The 18,878-nt window shown below is 38.4% G+C and overlaps 1 protein-coding gene across 3 annotated transcripts in view; it reads left to right on the forward strand.

Moving 5' to 3' along the window:
• Positions 1-16,643, forward strand: part of RFX7 (regulatory factor X7) — a 141,072-nt gene extending 124,429 nt beyond the window's left edge. For all 3 annotated transcript variants that reach the window (XM_043471879.1, XM_043471880.1, XM_043471882.1), the window contains 5 exons: positions 3,193-3,309; positions 4,606-4,690; positions 5,800-6,007; positions 8,944-9,239; positions 10,440-16,643. In XM_043471879.1, coding sequence (XP_043327814.1) covers positions 3,193-3,309; positions 4,606-4,690; positions 5,800-6,007; positions 8,944-9,239; positions 10,440-13,724 — 3,991 coding nt within the window. In that variant the 3' untranslated portion in view covers positions 13,725-16,643. The remainder of the gene's footprint in view (positions 1-3,192; positions 3,310-4,605; positions 4,691-5,799; positions 6,008-8,943; positions 9,240-10,439) is intronic.
• Positions 16,644-18,878: the final 2,235 nt, after the last annotated feature.

Below are 18,878 nucleotides of genomic sequence, written 5' to 3' on the forward strand. Positions count from 1 at the left end.
ACATAGTTTATTTGTAAATGGTATGAATAAACTTTAAAGATAGACTTGCTACTGAATATTTTGAGTGACATGTTGGCCATATTAAATGTTAGGCTTAATTTCAAAGTCTGTAAACCATACTTTAAAAAAAACGGTAAAACAAAAAGAAAAATCTGATTTCAAGAATGGCATTAGACTGTAGTTATCCTGTGAATAGGACATTCTCTGTGCCTTCCCCGTTTTTTGAGTCCTGCATAAATATAATCTGATGCTGAGTTAGGTGTTAATTGACACCATATCTTGCTTGATCAAACTGCAGTTAGTTATGAAGCAGGAAAACAAGATATAAACTAACCAAGATCTTGACATGGCCTAGAATGACCTATGGTGTGTTATATAGCCCTGGTTTCAAAACTGAATAAGTAGGATAGCCTGTAAATGGCTCAGACAGCAAAGAATCTGCCTGTAATGCAGGAGGTCCAGGTTTGATCCCTAGGTCAGGGAGAACCCCTGGAGAAGGGAATGGCTACCCAGCCCAGTATTCTTGCTGGGAGATTTCTCTGGACAGAGGAGCCTATAAATACTTAATTATTGATATATTAAAGAGTCGTTGAATATCTGGAACTTCTCAGTAGGGAAGAGGCTGTAATAATGAAATTCTTTTTCTTTGGTAATTAGAACCACTGAAGATTGGTTAGACCACCCCACAATCTAAAGCTCTCTCTCTCTCAGGCAAAGTGCTCAGATACCCATTTGAGGATAGCAGTTTCCATACCTGGCAGGAAGTTGAACTATGCAACCGTTTGAACTCACTTCACAAAGAAATTGATGACCTGTTCAGGTGTTGTTATTGTTACTTTCAAATTGAGGCACTCTGTTTTCTCTTTGATGTGTAAGATTTCAAAATGTAGTGTTGAATCATAAGTAGTTTTATACCCAACATTGCCTTCTGTTTGATTCAGAAGGTATAATTTGAGCTGTTTATATGTCTCCAAAGTACGTTTTACATTTATCTGCTAAACAGTATTTTAAAGGTAAGTTCATTGTTTTAAAATTTTATTCTCCCAATGAATTCCCCTCTTCTAGTGGCATAAATAAGAGTCAAAAACCAGATGAAACTGGATGGTCACATTCTGAAATCATAGTCAGGATTAGTTCAATTTGACAAGCAAATTTTGCATCGGCCATCCTGACACTTAGTTTTGCCAACCTTCTGCCAAAGTAAAAAACTTTAGTGTACTAATACAGTGGAAAAAACATCAAAACCTCAGTCACAAAAGGAGGATAGAATGGATATTATATATCTCATTAGACTCATTTCTTTCTCTTTATATGGTTTCAGGTTTTTTAGGCCCACCTGCCAGTGCTGTCATAGGAGCCAGTGGGCACTGTTTTCTTTTTTTGCTTCATTTGCACATTGCCTTAATGTGTTTTTTTAAGGTTTCTTGTCATTTTAAATATGACATACTTACTAAGTCATATTTAAAGTCATATCAAGTTATATGTCATATTAAGGTTTAATGTGACTCTTCAGTCTTGTTCCTTGTTCTAAGAATACAGTGGTGAACCAGATAGACATGGTCACTGCCCTGGTTGAACTTACAGTCTAATGGAGGAGACAAACAACAAATAAACTAGCTGTTACATAATTGAAAGCTAGGAGAATAAAAGATACAAAGTACACAGATAAGGAAGGTGGTGAGGGCAAGGCAGGAGAGCGCTGCTTTGGATAGGGGAGACAGAAGAGACCCTTTCAAAGTCATACCAGTCTGGAACTTGAAGGGTAAGAAAATATTCCAGGTAGAGGAAACAAGTATCAAGGCCCTCAGTTGTAAAAGAGCTCATTCACATTTTCTTTCTGTTCTCGTTTAAATCATAAAGATGACTGATTTAATTTGCTAGTGAAATGGTTATGATTTGATGCAATTCATTTATCTAAATTGTCAGCTCCCCAAAAGAGTCATTGCTTCACTTTGCGCTTTAAACCTTGGCCCCTGAACCACTTGGAGCATCACATTTAGTCTCAGCTTAAATATGATGTGTCTAGTATTCCTTATAGAGGGAATTCGCAGTACCTGTCAGCTCCTTTCCCTTCTCCCTGCTCCTCAGCGTTGTTGAGAATGCATCTGCTAGGCACCTCCGCTCCTTCCCCTAGCCCCACCCACTACAGGAGTGGGCGGTGCTCGGTGCTGCAACAGGGAGGGTGCAAGCAAGAAAAACACCAGTCTTCAGACCTACCCATTCTCTCTGTTGAGGCTCCCACCCTTCTCCTGAGTCTCTACCAATTTGACTTCAAGTTCAGGTCACTTCAAAGATGTTGCCAGCATACTCAGCCATGCGCTACAAGAACTCAAGTCCCAGTTACCACTATATGCTGCCCAATCTAGTGGATCTTCTTGTTTATCCTAAACGTCTCTCCTTGGATCTCTACCACGTGACTTCTTCATCAAGAAGATATATTGGTTGATTCTGAAATGGGGAGTGAGCAGGGAGATTTAACTGAGTTCTTTTGCAATTCCTCTGACTCCCTTTTTGGTATGCCTTTGGTAGCGGTTCTCCCAAAGGCCAACAGGAAATGACCTTTTCCTGCTGCTGATCTGGTGAAGGAGGAATTGGTCTTCTACCTAGGACTGGCAGCTGTAGAGAAAGACAGAGTACCTGATTCTAGTAGTAGTTAAGACTTGACTTGTTTCCCTGGTCCCAACTTGAAGTTACTGCCTTATTAAGTACATTTTTCTTGGCATTAATAGGGGTGGTAGGGATGAGAACACTGTGCCTTCATTTTTTCCCTTATTGATAAAATGAGAGTGTTGGTATAGATGATCCCTAAGGTTCCTTTAGTCATAATATATCATGTTTGTAATATAAACCATATAGTAGTAGTCTTGTCTCTGTCTGACACCCATAATGTTTACATTGGAAATTATTCCAGTATATGAGCTTGAGACATATGTGGAAACACAGAGCCCAACTGGTTGAGTGTTAGTTTCTGCAGTTAAAAGCAGTAATACTGTATGCCCTGAGGATGAAACAAACTAACTAAGCCTGAGTTAGTCTTTAAAGAAGGATGAACATGAGTCATTCACTGTAGTGAATGACTTGAAGATGTGTTTCTTCACTTTGGCATAAGGGTCAGATTTGACTGAAATGACACTGTGCTAATATTATCCTGAGTTCTGTTGCTCTCTAAATTGATCCCTCCTTCTCTTGCAGGAGCTATTGTGACAATCTTGGTTACCATCCATTAAGTGCTGCTGACTTCGGGAAGATCATGAAAAATGTCTTTCCAAACATGAAGGCACGTCGTCTGGGCACAAGAGGCAAATCTAAATATCCTTTACCAGTTTGATTTTCAGTGATCTCTTTAAGTTCTCACTTATTACTGAACATCTGCTGTTGTAGTTCAACTAGCAACTATATTTAGAAATAAATTTAAGTCAACAAATATAAACAACTCAAAAGTACTTAAAATAATTGTAAATGTTATTCTCCCAGCTATTTATCACACTGCAATAACAAATGGTGGTTATTAGGATTGTGATAGATCTCACCTTTCTCTGTCACTGTAATGTGTCCTTAATGGTTTGATCTTTTTTCCTTAGTAGTGAGGATTATCAAGGTATACCATAGGACATTGAAAATTATATCAATAAAAGTGGAAAAAGATGTTAGCTTATCATCTTTCCTTCCTCTACCTTAGAAACATAGGGCTCTTCCTGGCGATATATACAACATTCAAAAAAATTTCTTGTGGAACTTGGACTGGAGGATTAGTATTATCTTTAAACTGTTTTTCATACAGTCATCTAAAGGCTGTTTTAAAATTAAAATCAGGGCATAGAAAAGGCACCATAGGAGCAAAGAGAAGTAAGGAAATTAAAATTAAGACTTTATTATAAAGTTCTTCTTACCCTTGGAAGAAGATTGTCACATAGAGGGTTAGAAATCCTATTAGAAATACATCATTTCTCTCTGCTTAGCTGTGGGCCTCTTTCAAAGCATGAAAATTCTTCTGTGGAGGAGATGAGAAGGGGAAGGGGAGAGGCTGCTTTTCTAAAATGACTCCAGGCAGGTGCTCTTTACACGACCTGCTCTTTACACGACCTGCTTGTTACACGACCTAGTCTTGTTTCCTGAGTGCAAACAAAAGTGTCTTGGTGTGTCATTGGCATGTTACAGGTGATAATCCTGTGTGTTTCAGTGGAAAAAGAGAAGTGAAAAGGTTAAAGCCCTTGTGACACTCTTAAGAGTTGTTTTTGTCCCTGTGCCCTGGCTAGAGTTTCCCTTCTCTCTGCCAGGTTTCCATCTGGATATTCCTTTCCTTCTGACCTGTTTGTTACTGGTGGCTGGCACAGCTTATTAGGAACATTTATTCATAAAATTTATACCAGATGAGAACCATTTTGTTTCCTTTAAGATGGCAATATTCTATAAGAACTGTTGCAGTTTCAAAAGAGTAAAGGTTTCCTGAGTTTCTAATATTAAAGTCTCTTCCTGAAGAACTCAGAAAGTAGATGGTGTCTCGGGCTGATTTTATTCTCATTTCATATATGATTGCTTTCCAAGTGCTAACTATATAAACAGTTCATTTAATGTAGAGTACTTTAGACCTTGACCATTTATTACATATTGCTACAGTGGACTAAGAAAAAAAGCTTTTGTTCATATGCCAACACTGCCCAATCTTGATTTTCACAAAACTGGAGATGGGGTAAGAATTTCTGCCTTTTATTTTTAATAAGTAAAATTGTACCTTATTATCAACATCGAAATGCATACTGCATAGTCTCATTTGAATAAACAAACAGCGGTCATGTGTTTGGACTATTTGGTGCATGGAATTCTCCAGGCCAGAATACAGGAGTGGGTAAACTGTTCCCTTCTCCAGGGCATTGTCCCAATCCTGAAATTGAACCCAGGTCTCCTACACTGCAGGTGGATTCTTCACCAGCTGAGCCACCAGGGAATCCCAAGTAAAATTGTACCTTAATTATCAACATTGAAATGCATACTACCTAGTCTCATTTGGATTAAACCAGGGACCAGGAACTGCACCTTTTACTAAATAAACAAGTCAAAAAACTCAACAATGGCTGGAAACTATTAGCGTACATTACTTATTTCACATGTACTTACATTACTTATTTCTTGAAATTAAGGGGAAAAAAGATGGATCTAAAGTTACTGATTTGTAGATCTATCCATGGTGTATATTGTCAAATGGAGCTACAGAGTAACGTGTATAGAATGAATGTTTTCAGAGGAGAAAATATAGTTCATGGATAGTTTGTTTTCCTGATGTTAGAAAAGGCTTTTAGAAAAATTCAGATCTGTTATTCTTCATGTATGTTTAACAACATATGTTTAGATGTTATATTCACAATGCTGCTAATGGCTATGCACCAGTAGGTACAGGCATAGGACTCATATTTGCAAGGATCTACTTTTCTGCCTGCCAACACCAGTCACTTAGTACTGCTTTGACCTGACAGATTTAGATTATATCTTCTGATTAAGGGGCTTCACTGGTGGTTTATACAGTAAAGAATCAGCCTACAATGCAGGAGACCCAGGTTTACTCCCTGGGTCAAGAAGATCCCCTGGAGAAGGAAATGGCAACCCACTCCAGTATTCTTGCCTGAAGAGTTCCATGGACAGAGGAATCTGGTGAGCTACAGTCCTTGGGGTCACAAAAGTCAGACACAACTGAGTGACTTTCACTCACTCACTTCCTATGTATCTTGAGTGTGCTTCAATTTAATTTCTCTGAACTTTCTTTTTAAAAGCCTTTTTTTTTTCCCCCCTTTTTCTTCTGTTTAGTTGGAAGGCGCTGAACCTTCTGGGCAGCTTCAGAACATTGATGAAGAAGTTATCTCTTCTGCTTGCCGTCTTGTGTGTGAGTGGGCCCAGAAGGTGTTAAGCCAGCCATTTGACACGGTCTTGGAATTAGCCCGCTTCCTTGTAAAAAGTCACTATATAGGCACCAAGTCGATGGCAGCGCTTACTGTAATGGCAGCAGCACCACCAGGTACAAAGTTATTAACAAGCTGAAACTGACAGGGCGTTACTACATCTAGAGTTGGTGGTAAAAGAAGAGTTTAGCCATAAAACTTCTTTCTCTTTTTAGTATTTGTATATGTTCACTCTTCATTTAATACTAAATTCAGATGGGCTTATTGAGCTACCGAAAATAATAATAATAGTTTTTTCATGATACATTTTAAGTTACAGCTTTGTATGTTGATCTGCTTAACTATGAAACCATTATGCTTTGCCAGTTGTTATTTCATTCACTTTTCCATTGCTATTTTAAAGTTTAAAGAATATATGTATGTGCACTTTTAAGTATATATGTGTTTCTAAATTAATAAATATTACAAGTAAATAGTAAGGTTAAGTTTTTAAATTACTTGCTGAGACTCCTGTCCCCAAAACTAATACTTATAAATGAAATGATCTTTGGACAATGTGAAAGGTACCTAGTCTAACAAAAAGTAAATCAAGTGAATGAAGCATTATTATGAAATAACAAGAGTGACTTTTTAAATATGCATTCAAATGGCTGTTTTTATTCAGATAGGAACTCTAGAATTGACAGTTTGAGGACTGGCAGTATCATTAGAATAATGACTCCCTTGTAAGTTAATAGCTGTATAAAGTACCTGTTTTCATGAAATTTTTTAAATGTCTTATTTTGGTCATACTTTAATAACCTAAGAAAGAGTGAATAAATTTTGTTACTACTCTAGGAAATTATAACTTCTTTTAAAAAAATTTATTAATGTGAAACAGTAGATTTATCACAGTGAGGACTATAATTATACTCTTGAATAACTTTACTTTTTTATCTTAACTTCATTATTTTAGTAAGGAATCCTTTTCCTCTATGTTTAAGAAGCTTTAAGCATTTGTGGTATGTGTGTGAGATTGTTCTGTTCTGTCATTTTTTTTTGTCATTTGAGGACCATCAGTATGACCAAAATAGCCTTTTACAAGAGCCTCATAATTTTTCCTATCTCAGTTAAACCGGATGACTCAAATTGAAGAGTGCATGAGCAGCCTTATGTAGCTAGTTAGTTCACATCTGTTACCTCATTTATTCCCACGGCAGTCCTGTAAGATACATGATATTTATTCCCATTTTAAAGATCAGAAAAAGACTAACACTAAGGGAAGTTAAGTCCATCTGACTATTTGTCCACAGTCAGATGAGTTGTGGAGCCAGAATTTGAATCCTGATTTGTCTGTCTCCAAAACCAAGGTTACTCCTTTCCATAAGACTGTTCCTAGCTTCTGGCAAAACAGGTTCAAAAAAGATATGGGCCCTTCAACTTTCAGTGTCCCCTTTCTCCTACCCTACTGACACCCAGAAGAGGAACACGTTGAGGATTTAGGAGATATCATAGGGTAAAGAAACGTCTGTCTTCTTATTTCCCTCATTATTCACATAGGCTGACTGAAAAAAGAATGTTGAATTAATGGATTTTTAAGGTGTAAATGTGAAGAAAGGTATATTCTATAAATGAAAACACTGACAATCATATAAATAAACATTTGTATAAATAAATAATATATAATTTAGACATTTGTAATTTTTTGAAAGTAGCTTGGGAGGCTGTTCTGTTTAACAGCTGTGTCGTTACTCAGTATTTTAGAATCTCGCAATTTTGTTCTCAGCCACTGCCACTTTTAAAAATACCTTTTGTAGTGAATAATCTTCATCCTTTGAAGGTGAGTCTGGTTTTTTATAGTCTCCATATTAAGAACAGGTTGTATTACAGATGTCCTTTTTTAAGTCAGCTGCTTGGAACCCGTTCCTGCCCAGAAGCCCTGGCAGGAGGCGTCAGACAGAGAGCTTCGGGCGGTTGGCAGAGGCTCTTGGGGCGCAGGTGCTGAGCAGCCGGAGCCGAGGCTGCGGGTTGCATGGGAGCGGTGCGATTTGAGTTGGATTTGAGGGGAAAAATAGTACTTAGGTGATTAAAGGGGCGGTCAGAAAATGAGAGATTGTTGAGAAATGAGTGTGTGGGTGAGAGTTTACAGCCACTTTCTCTCCTTCCCGTCTCCCACTCACCAGGCTGTTGCTGTCCACAGGATGAAAAGCAGAACGTCTGGGGAAGGGAAGGGCAGGGCGTGCCCTCAGGACGGGGTGTCCTCCCCTGGCCTCCCTCCACTCTTCTTACTGACTCTGCTCCCTTTCTCTTGATCTTAGTGCCACTCCCTAGATGTGAAATGAGCTTTTGAAAAATTAAATTTATTACATAATCAGTTTTTCTTAAATTAAAATTTATCCCGCGCTTATTTTATCATTCCTTTTTCTCAGTGTTTCATCTTAACTACTGCTTGAAAAAGTTTCCTCGGAGACCCTTTTTTTAGACTTTATTAACCTCAGTCTTACTAAGACATTCTGCTTAATTTCTCCTAAGTCATACTGATATAATTGTATGAGTTAAAACTGTAGTACCTATTTTTATGAAATTCTTGTGGAATTAAAGACTTGTTTTCCCCGTGCATTTTTTCCTAAGATATAGATGGTTTCTGCAAATATGTATTGAGTGCCCCTTGTGGGCTGAATATTAAAATCATAAAAATACATGAATTTCTTAATTAGAGAAGAGGGGAAGGAGATTTTCTGACATCCACTGATAAAATGTAAAACATGTTAGCCTGGCACTGACTTGTCTTAACTTCTGCACATTAGTGATATAACTACTATTCTTTTCAAAATCTTCATCTGTTACTGCTGATTTAACTACCAAGCTGAGCCATATTTTAAGGTTCAGTTAAAACCATATTGGCAAATATTTATAAACTGTAAGTGTAATGTTAATGCTTTGTAAAGAAATTGTGAGTTAAAATGTCCTGGGTTTGTTGCTTTGTCCAGTAGATGGCTACATAATCAAAGAAATTGAACTGTAACTGCCTTATCTAAAGAGTATTTACGCTCTCCCTTCTGTTTATTTTCAGGAATTAAAGGAATTACCCAGCCTTCTGCTTTTATACCTACTGCTGAAAGTAATTCCTTTCAGCCTCAAGTGAAGACTCTGCCATCTCCTATTGACGCTAAACAGCAACTGCAACGGAAAATCCAGAAGAAACAGCAAGAACAGAAACTACAATCCCCTTTGCCAGGAGAATCCTCAGCAAAAAAATCAGAAGGCGCGGCAAGCAATGGAGTGACTAATCTCTCTAATGGGAACCCTGCAATCCTCTCTCCTCAACCTATCGGTATCGTCGTGGCAGCTGTCCCTAGTCCCATTCCGGTAATATCATTAAACAGCATTTGGCCTGACTGGGATGGTGGGAAGTCCGTTGTTTAATTAAAAGTAGCACAGGAGGAGGAGGCAAGCAGAGGTATAAATTCAGGTATAAACTGAGTTTGTGACCACACAAAGATTTCACTTCAATCGGTTGTCTTTTATTCAGGATATACGTTGTTGTCTACAAAATAAGCTATAAACAGAAGTGAAATTACAAGACACATAAGTTTGCACATAATCAGTCAGAGATATAAGATAGGAGATAAGTCATTTTCAGAGTTGTTTCATCTCTCGCTCAGCAAAGATGACACAAATGCAGGCTTTTTTTTTTTTTTTTGGTTTAATTTTTTTTTTTTCTTTTTATCATTCAGATGGAACAAAATTGTAATGTGTAGCGGTAAAACATTAATATAGTCCCATCTCTGGCTTGCTGAACACGGGACCTCGGGCAAGTCTCTTAGTTACTCTGAGTCTCTCTTATCAACAAATCGAGGTCTTGGTATACTCCTTGCCTGTCCCACACAACTGAGGTTATGACGAACAGGCTTTTAATATGAGAGTGTATCGTGCTAAAGCAAGATGGTATTTTAGGTTGTTATTTGTGATACTATTAGAAAGATATTGTATCTTATTTTTTTCTTGTTCTTATCATTATCATCGTCATCATCCTGTCATTAAAGCATGGAGTACCTGGGAACCATTCTCTTGCACTGATCATTATACAGCGAACTGGGGAAGGCGGTAGTTTTATCTGAGACCTTATCCACAGTGGTTTGTTAGTAATGTCCAAGGTCAGTCTACATATAAGATAGTCTCCCCTGTGAGTGAGTCATCTTGGCACAAATTCCAGTTAGTTACCTCTATATTAAATAGTTGTGATAGTTCTTCAGATTTTATCTCTGCTCCCTATAACCTCCTTAAAAAAATCATTGTTTTAGCAATGTGAAGTTTTTTACTGACATCTTAATATTCTTCTTACATATCATTGTATTTGTTAACTATATTACACTGTGTTGCATATAGTGTTTATTTATCTGGTCTAAAAGAATTCTTGTCTAACATAGGAACTGTTTTTTTTTTTTGTTTTTTTTTTCTTTTTAGTGTTACATGTATAAAACGCCTCGATACTAATGAATTATATGAATTGCTGTTTATACTCTGGACTTGATAAATCTGGTATTTTTGTTTTCCACCTTTTAACAGGTCCAACGGACCAGGCAATTGGTAACTTCACCAAGTCCAATGAGTTCTTCTGATGGCAAAGTTCTTCCCCTCAATGTACAGGTGGTCACTCAGCATATGCAGTCTGTGAAACAGACACCAAAGACTCCTCAGAACGTCCCGGCCAGCCCTGGCGGGGATCGTTCTGCCCGGCACCGCTACCCTCAGATCTTACCCAAGCCAGCCAGCACCAGTGCACTCACCATCCGCTCTCCGACTACTGTCCTCTTCACTAGTAGTCCCATCAAAACCGCCGTTGTGCCCACCTCACACATGAGTTCTCTAAATGTGGTGAAAATGACAGCGATATCCCTCACACCCAGCAGCAGCAGTGCCCCTCTGAAACATTCTGCCTCAGCAAACAGTGCTACAGGGACAACAGAAGAAGCGCGGACCATCCCACAGATCAAGAATGGTTCTGTTGTTTCACTTCAGTCTCCCGGATCCAAGACCAGCAGCACCGGGGGACCCTCTGCCGTGGAAGTCAAAATGGAGCCTGAGACGTCATCAGATGAGCCTCCGATACAGTGCCAAGAGAACTCTGACGGGACCGACATGCCCAAAACAACACCTGGTGCCCTCTCGGGACAGAAAAGTAATACAGATGGAGCAGTACAAAAACCTTCCAATGAAGGTGTCATTGAAATAAAAGCAACTAAGGTCTGTGACCAGAGGACCAAATGCAAAAATCGCTGTAATGAAATTCTACCAGGCTCTTCAACAGGCAATAATCAGAACACTGTCACTCTCTCAGTTGCCACCCAGAACTTCACTTTCACCAGCACCAGCTCACCGTCTAATGGTGACTCAATAAATAAAGACCCTAAATTATGCACTAAAAGTCCAAGAAAGCGGCTCTCTTCTTCACTGCAAGAGTCCCAGGTGCCTCCTATAAAGAAACCAATTGTGGAACAGCTGTCTGCAGTTATCCCAGAAGGTCAGAAACCAGGCAATGTTAAAAAGGACCAAAAGGTTCCACATTCAGGGAAAACAGAGAGCTCAGCAGCAGGTGCTCAGATTTCCAGCAAGGTCTCAACACATGTCAACTCACACATAGTGTCAAGTCAGCCCGTGGATTCCTCTGCTCTTGTTACCAGCGATTCAGCTTTAGAACAGCAAGCCACACCATCATCATCTCCAGATATCAAAGTAAAGCTGGAAGGCAGTGTCTTTCTCTTGGACAATGATTCAAAATCAGATGGCAGCTTTAATCCAAATGAGTGGCAACAGGTCACTAAGGATTCTGAGTTTATATCTGCCGGCTGTGAACAACAGCAAGATATCAGTGTTATGACAATTCCCGAGCACTCTGATATCAATGACTTAGAGAAGTCTGTTTGGGAATTAGAAGGAATGCCACAGGACACATATTCCCAGCAGCTGCATGGCCAGATCCAAGAATCTTCTTTGAATCAAATACAAGCACAGTCTTCAGATCAGTTACCTCTACAGTCCGAACTGAAGGAGTTTGAGCCTTCTGTTTCCCAAACAAATGAAAGCTACTTTCCTTTTGACGATGAGCTTACACAGGATAGTATTGTAGAAGAGCTGGTGCTCATGGAGCAGCAGATGTCGATGAACAACTCTCATTCTTATGGTAACTGTTTGGGAATGACCCTGCAGAGTCAGTCCGTGACTCCAGGAGCTCCAATGTCGTCTCACGCCTCCAGCACCCACTTCTATCATCCAATTCATAGCAATGGCACTCCAATCCACACCCCCACCCCCACCCCCACCCCCACCCCCACTCCCACCCCCACCCCCACCCCGACCCCCACATCTGAAATGATTGCTGGGTCGCAGAGTCTGTCACGGGAGAGCCCTTGCTCCAGGCTGGCCCAAACGACACCTGTGGATAGTGCTTTGGGAAGTAGCCGACACACACCCATCGGTACGCCACACTCTAACTGCAGCAGCAGTGTCCCTCCCAGCCCCGTGGAATGCAGGAATCCTTTTGCATTTACCCCAATAAGCTCCAGTATGGCATATCATGATGCCAGCATTGTCTCAAGTAGTCCTGTGAAGCCAATGCAAAGACCCATGGCCACACACCCTGACAAAACCAAGCTTGAATGGATGAATAATGGGTATAGTGGGGTTGGTAATTCATCTGTTTCTGGCCATGGCATTCTCCCAAGCTATCAGGAACTCGTGGAGGACCGTTTCAGGAAACCTCACGCTTTCGCTGTGCCTGGGCAGTCCTACCAGTCTCAGTCCAGACATCATGACGGTCATTTCGGTCGTTTGACTCCTGTCTCTCCTGTGCAGCATCAAGGTGCCACTGTAAATCACACCAACAAACAGGAGGGTTTTGCAGTCCCTGCCCCTCTTGATAATAAAGGAACTAATTCATCTGCCAGCAGCAACTTCAGGTGCCGGAGTGTGAGCCCTGCTGTTCATCGCCAGCGTAATCTTAGTGGAAGCACCCTCTACCCAGTATCTAATATCCCCCGATCCAATGTGACCCCCTTTGGAAGTCCAATAACCCCCGAAGTTCATGTTTTCACAAATGTCCACACAGATGCATGTGCCAACAACATAGCTCAAAGAAGTCAATCAGTTCCATTGACAGTCATGATGCAAACAGCCTTCCCAAACGCTCTTCAAAAGCAAACGAACAGTAAGAAAATAACCAATGTTTTGTTGAGTAAACTTGATTCTGACAATGATGATGCTGTGAGAGGTTTGGGCATGAACAATCTGCCCTCCAATTACACCGCCCGGATGAATCTCACTCAGATTTTGGAAACATCCACTGTCTTTCCGAGTGCCAATCCGCAGAATATGATCGATTCCAGCACTTCTATTTATGAATTCCAAGCACCATCTTACCTCACCAAAAGTAATAGCACCGATCAGATCAGTTTTTCTCCTGGGGATAATCAAGCACAATCAGAAATTGGAGAGCAACAGTTAGATTTCAGCAGCACTGTTAAAGACCTGTTGAGTGGAGACAGCTTGCAGACCAGCCAGCAGCTAGTAGGTCAGGTAGCATCTGACCTCACTAATCCTGCGTCTGACTTCTCTAGCGACATCAGGTTGTCTTCTGAGCTCTCAGGCAGCATCAACGATTTGAACACTCTAGACCCAAATCTACTGTTTGATCCAGGTCGTCAGCAGGGACAAGATGATGAACCTACACTGGAAGAATTAAAGAATGACCCCTTGTTTCAACAAATTTGCAGTGACTCCATGAGCTCTATGACTTCATCAGGTTTTGAATGGATAGAAAGCAAGGACCATCCTACTGTTGAAATGTTGGGTTAAATTGTGTTTTATAATATGTAGCACACTGTAACTAAAGACATATGTATTGTATTTGTCTTAATGGAAGTGCCTCCCGCAGCAGAAACACTTACTATTAATTGTGACATTTTAAAAAGAGTTTGCTGCCGAAGTGGTTTCTTCTTCAGTAGGAAATGGTTAGACTCGCCTCAGTTCTTACCAAGTTTCTGAAAAGAGTAGGCTGTAGAAAAACAAATATTAGGTTTTAAATTTTGTAATGTTCCCCATTTAATCACATTGTTTGTTAGTCAACAAAAGAATAACCAGCTTTTACAAGAGCAGTCTAGATCTTTATTTTGTATAAGTTCATTTTATTTCATCGGTTGATCTGCACAGATTTTAGAGGAAACTGTTGATTTTTAGGTATAGGATATTTTGTTGTTGTTGGCATTATCTTTTTAAGTATGAAATCATAGCTAAGGTGAACTGTAGACAAGAAGGTCTTCCTTGAAACAGGGATAATATTCAGGTTATTATAAGTATTTAGGCTTGAAGCATAGAGCTACTGTAGAATGAAAAAATAAAATCTCTGTAGGACTTTCTGGGACTTCAGTACCATTTGCACCGCAACGAAGGGCTTAAATAGGAGGAAATAATGGAAAATTAAATATTAATATAAGGAAAGCAAAAGCTGCACTAAAATTATTAAAAGGAAAAACTAGTAGCCATTTTTGTTTGTGACCTTGCGTTAGTCTTCTTTTAAATGTTAGTTTTAATGTGGAGCTACCACAGAGACACGCACCCATGCAGGCACGTGTGCGCACACACACACACACACACACACACGTAAACAAAGCAAGTAAGTAATGCGAAGTGTTATAATTTAATAGAATAAATGCAAGCATGTTAGAAGAATATCTTGTTTTATTATCTGGTTAGTTGAGATAGGAAAATTTAGAAGGAAACTAAAAAGCATTTTCTTAGTTTCATCACAATATGTCTATATGCACATATTAAATTCTATTTAAGATTTATTTTGAAGGTTTGTATTTATAGTATTCTTAAGTCCTCAATTTAGTGACTGGCTCCTTCACTCCTCCTGAATATAGAAATGCAGTTTGATCATGGGATCCCTTTGAAACACAAGCAAGCAGGAGAGAGATGACACAAAAAACTGAAAAAACAATAATATTTCACCACCCAAGGTCCGAAGTCACAAATCTTTATCTCTGATAAAACAAAGGGGGGATATCTAATAGTACTTGAAGAAGAGGAGCATTTTATAACATGCTTAATTTATTTATTGTGATAACCACAATTGCAAAAAGAAGCACTCAGGATTTGTTTTAGAATGTTTCTCTCTTATAGCTCCCATTTTGTTTTGTGAATAATTATTTATGAATTTCATGCTGACACAAGTCTTCTCACTAGTTGACAGCTCCATTTAAGTGAGTTTCAAGGTTAGTTTCAAATAGACTTAAAAATTTGCCATTAAATTTTTAAAGTTGTCCTTAAACCATTGCTCTGCTACCTTGAACCTAACTAAGCTTTCCTTTACCTTAATTAATTAGTAAGCCAATCAAAAGACTACAATCAATGAATATTTAACAAATGTGATGAAGAGTTTAATTTAATAAGGTTTCATTGTTCAAATAAATTTGCAAGGTAGGATATTAACATTTTGATAAATAAATGGTGCTAGGGTTGGCTCAGAGGTTTATATATTGATATGTCCTAGTTACTGACATTTGTGTGTTTGCTGTTATCTTGATTTAATGATCTGTTAGATATTTTTTCTTGATGCTAGTTATTTCTTCACTGTACATTGAGACACAGCACTACTGCACACCAAAGTATGCAATGCCCAAAGGAAACTGTGTGATTTCTTTTAACAAATGATGGGAGCCTTTCTATATGAGATACTCTGAAAAGGAGATTTTGAGGCCATTCTAATCCCTTGTTTACATTATTAGCTTCCTACTAATATAAAAAATAATGGGAATCTTTTTTGATAAAAATATAAAGACTGGAGGATTTTTAACCCCCTGTACAGTATTGCAGCAAACACTTTAAATTTGGTTGAATTCGTCCAGCAAACTTTCTGGGGTTCATATATTGCACTAAATTTGTTGAACCTGTGGTAGGCACATCTCTTAGGATAAATGCAACCAATACAGTCCACAGATTAAACTTTTTAAATGTGTTTCATTATGAAAAGACAAAATGTCATCAAAGTGACAGATAAAATTGTCTTATGTAGCAATGTGCATTAATCTCAATGAGATATTTCTATTTCTTATTCTCTTACATGAGAATATTACAGCAGGAAGAATTAAGTTTAGTTTGCTTCACCATGTTAATACATGATCACAAAATGTGCATGAGTGTTATTGACTTATCTTGTACAGTACTAGGTATTCCTGTAACCACTTTTTTTTTTTCTTGGCTGTATTGAAACTGGTTCAGTGTTAACCAGACAAACATAGTTATTCACAAGTTATTTACTTTTTTATGTTTGCTAATTCTGCTTAGTTATTGTTGAATATGTTCTTTTCTCAGATTATTTTCATTGTTTTGACGTTTTAAACATTTTGCATACTGTTTATCATGATAAGACTTCATGAAGTAAATAATTTTGCATATAATTGCAATAAGCACTGACTTTTGAACTGAAAAGAAGGAAAGTGTTTTTTTGTGCAGTGCATCAGAGGTTCATATAAGAGTCTTGTACTATAATGTGCTTTACTACACCATAAATGACAAAAACAAGCCCTGTTTCATGTTTTCATTTAGTGCAAAAAGTCAAGATTTCCCCAGTGTTTTGTTGTCTGTTGTACCTGCTGAAACTACAGTAGTTGAATATTGCAGTAGCATTTCAGTTCTCTTTTTTTATTGAAAGTGCTCAAAAATTGTTTTTTAAATGTTTTCAAAAACAATTAAAAACATTTTATATTAAACTGACTGGATTTTAAAGTGGTTTATGGAATCTATTTTATGTAGAGCGCATGTCATTTTGTAAACAGGCCTGAAGCACTTCTTCCTTTGATCTCCTGAAAGTTGAGGAAATTGGTGGGGGGGGGGGGGGTGGAATCAGCATAAGGAGGAGCAGTGCTGCCAATATAGTCTCTCTCATTAATCCAGAAGGCTATATGGATCTTATCTTGTTCATCCAAACTCTGCTGTTCACTTACGATTTTTTACTGATGAATGATACATGACAGAGTTTTATGTTGTAACAACAAGAACAACAAATCTTTCCTTTTGTTCATTGACATAAAATGTTTGCTTTAAAATGTTAGTCTGTGGTATACCTAAATATAGGTATTTGGGGATCTTTGAATTGAAAAATAATAGAAAATTGAGAAAATTTTAAAGCACATCTGTGTCCAAAAGCATTATAGGCATTTTGGTCAACCAGAAATACAAAGTGATAAGTGCACTGAACTTGTAAGCCAGAACTTGAGCTCTAGGTCTGGAAGCAAGAAAGACCACCCATAAATTTCAAATCTAAAAGAATAAGAAGCCACCATCTGACTTGAAGTTTCCTAACTTTTGAAACTAAGATGCAGTTTAGATGCACTAACAACCAGTGCCTAGGACTGTAACTTATACTGTAGCCAGGTCTTGCCTGAGCCAGAGCCTCCTTCTTTGTGAAACAGATCTGTGTAGGTCTTCAGTAGCCCCACTCTCACCACAGGACCAGAGCCCTGAGTGTGGACAGGTGGCAGAAGCACCTGTCATAAAAGGCAAGAAGAGAGTGGAGATTGGGAAGGGAAGAGGAGAAGAGCAGGAAGACTCATAGGAGCCTGCAAACCAAAATTCTAAAGTACTTGAAGAAAATGAAAAATCCTAAGGAAGACAGCAATCACTCAAGGTAAAATAAAAGTAATGTACTCTCTGTATAGTTAAGTATTTAGGATTCTCAGTAATAAAGGGGGGTGGTATAATTTTTGTATGATCAAGAATAGGCAAACAAAACAGGAACCAGTGGCTATAATAAACCAGTGAGGCATTCTGGAGGAAAAAGTGTTACGTAGTACTTGAGGTGCTTTTGGCTACAAGTGAGAGAAAACCTAACAGTGGATTAAGCCATCAAGACATTTATCTTCAGCTTAATAAGAATTTTGGTGATAGGAGGTGCTGAAGGTTCATTCAGTGACTTGTTTTTCTTCTGTGTTCCATCAGCTTCAGCGTTGCTCTTCTGTGTTTGTTGCCTCATGGTCACAAGATGGGCTACCACAGCTCCAAATATTTTACCTTCATACATCCCAAACAAGGTGGTAAGGGCAGCTCTCAGCCTTTTATCAGAGAGAAAAAGAAAAACTATTTCCCAGGCTCTCCCATTACTCCCTCCCACTCTATCCCCAACTTAGTCTTATTAGAAAAAAAAAAAAGGTCAGAGACCTACCCTAAAACTAACTAGCTAAGATTCTTGATTCATTTTTTATAGCTATGGGAGGGGCCTATTTTCAGGAGCATGTGATCATCCACCTAAAATAAGTCCCATAACCTAGAGAAGATACAAGGGACTTGCGATCTAGTGCCCACTCTTGAGAGAAGCTCACAGTCTTGTGAAGAACTAATTGTGTGTTCTTTGAGAAGTGCCAAATAGAAGTATATGTGACATTCTATCTGGAAGGAAAATGGGGAGAATTCATACTCTGAGGATCCAAGAGCTGGGCAAAAGAAGGTCCTTCCTGTTAACTAGGGCAAAATGTTAACCTGTGGTTTGCCTTCCCCCTTAGAGAAAAATCAGGTATTATTGAATATCATAAATGCAAATTGCCTCAGTACCTGCTACTGTCATAGAAGACCAAAATTTTGATTTTTGTTAAAGACTATAGAGATTTATTTTGACATATATTGCTATAAATGAGTTTTAAACAATTAGAATTACAGATTTTGTGGATGGGATAATTTATCAATAGTATATAATCTGAAATTTTTAAAAAATATGTGTATGACCAGCCCTGGAGCTGTAATCTGCTCATAAGTTTAGAAAGGGAAAAACAAAAAGACTATGATTTTCTAGATCTTATGTCTAAGAAGTACTTGATTTGGGAGAGAAAGGAAAATAATTTTGTAAATGAAATACATCATGAGAATGGTATTACTACCATATATAGAATATTTTCTTGCACTAAACTGTGTGCTAAATACTTCATGAATATTTTGGTTTTCTCACTGTAACAATTC

This window comes from Cervus canadensis, chromosome 6 (assembly GCF_019320065.1).
Source record: "Cervus canadensis isolate Bull #8, Minnesota chromosome 6, ASM1932006v1, whole genome shotgun sequence".
Lineage (NCBI taxonomy): Eukaryota > Metazoa > Chordata > Mammalia > Artiodactyla > Cervidae > Cervus > Cervus canadensis.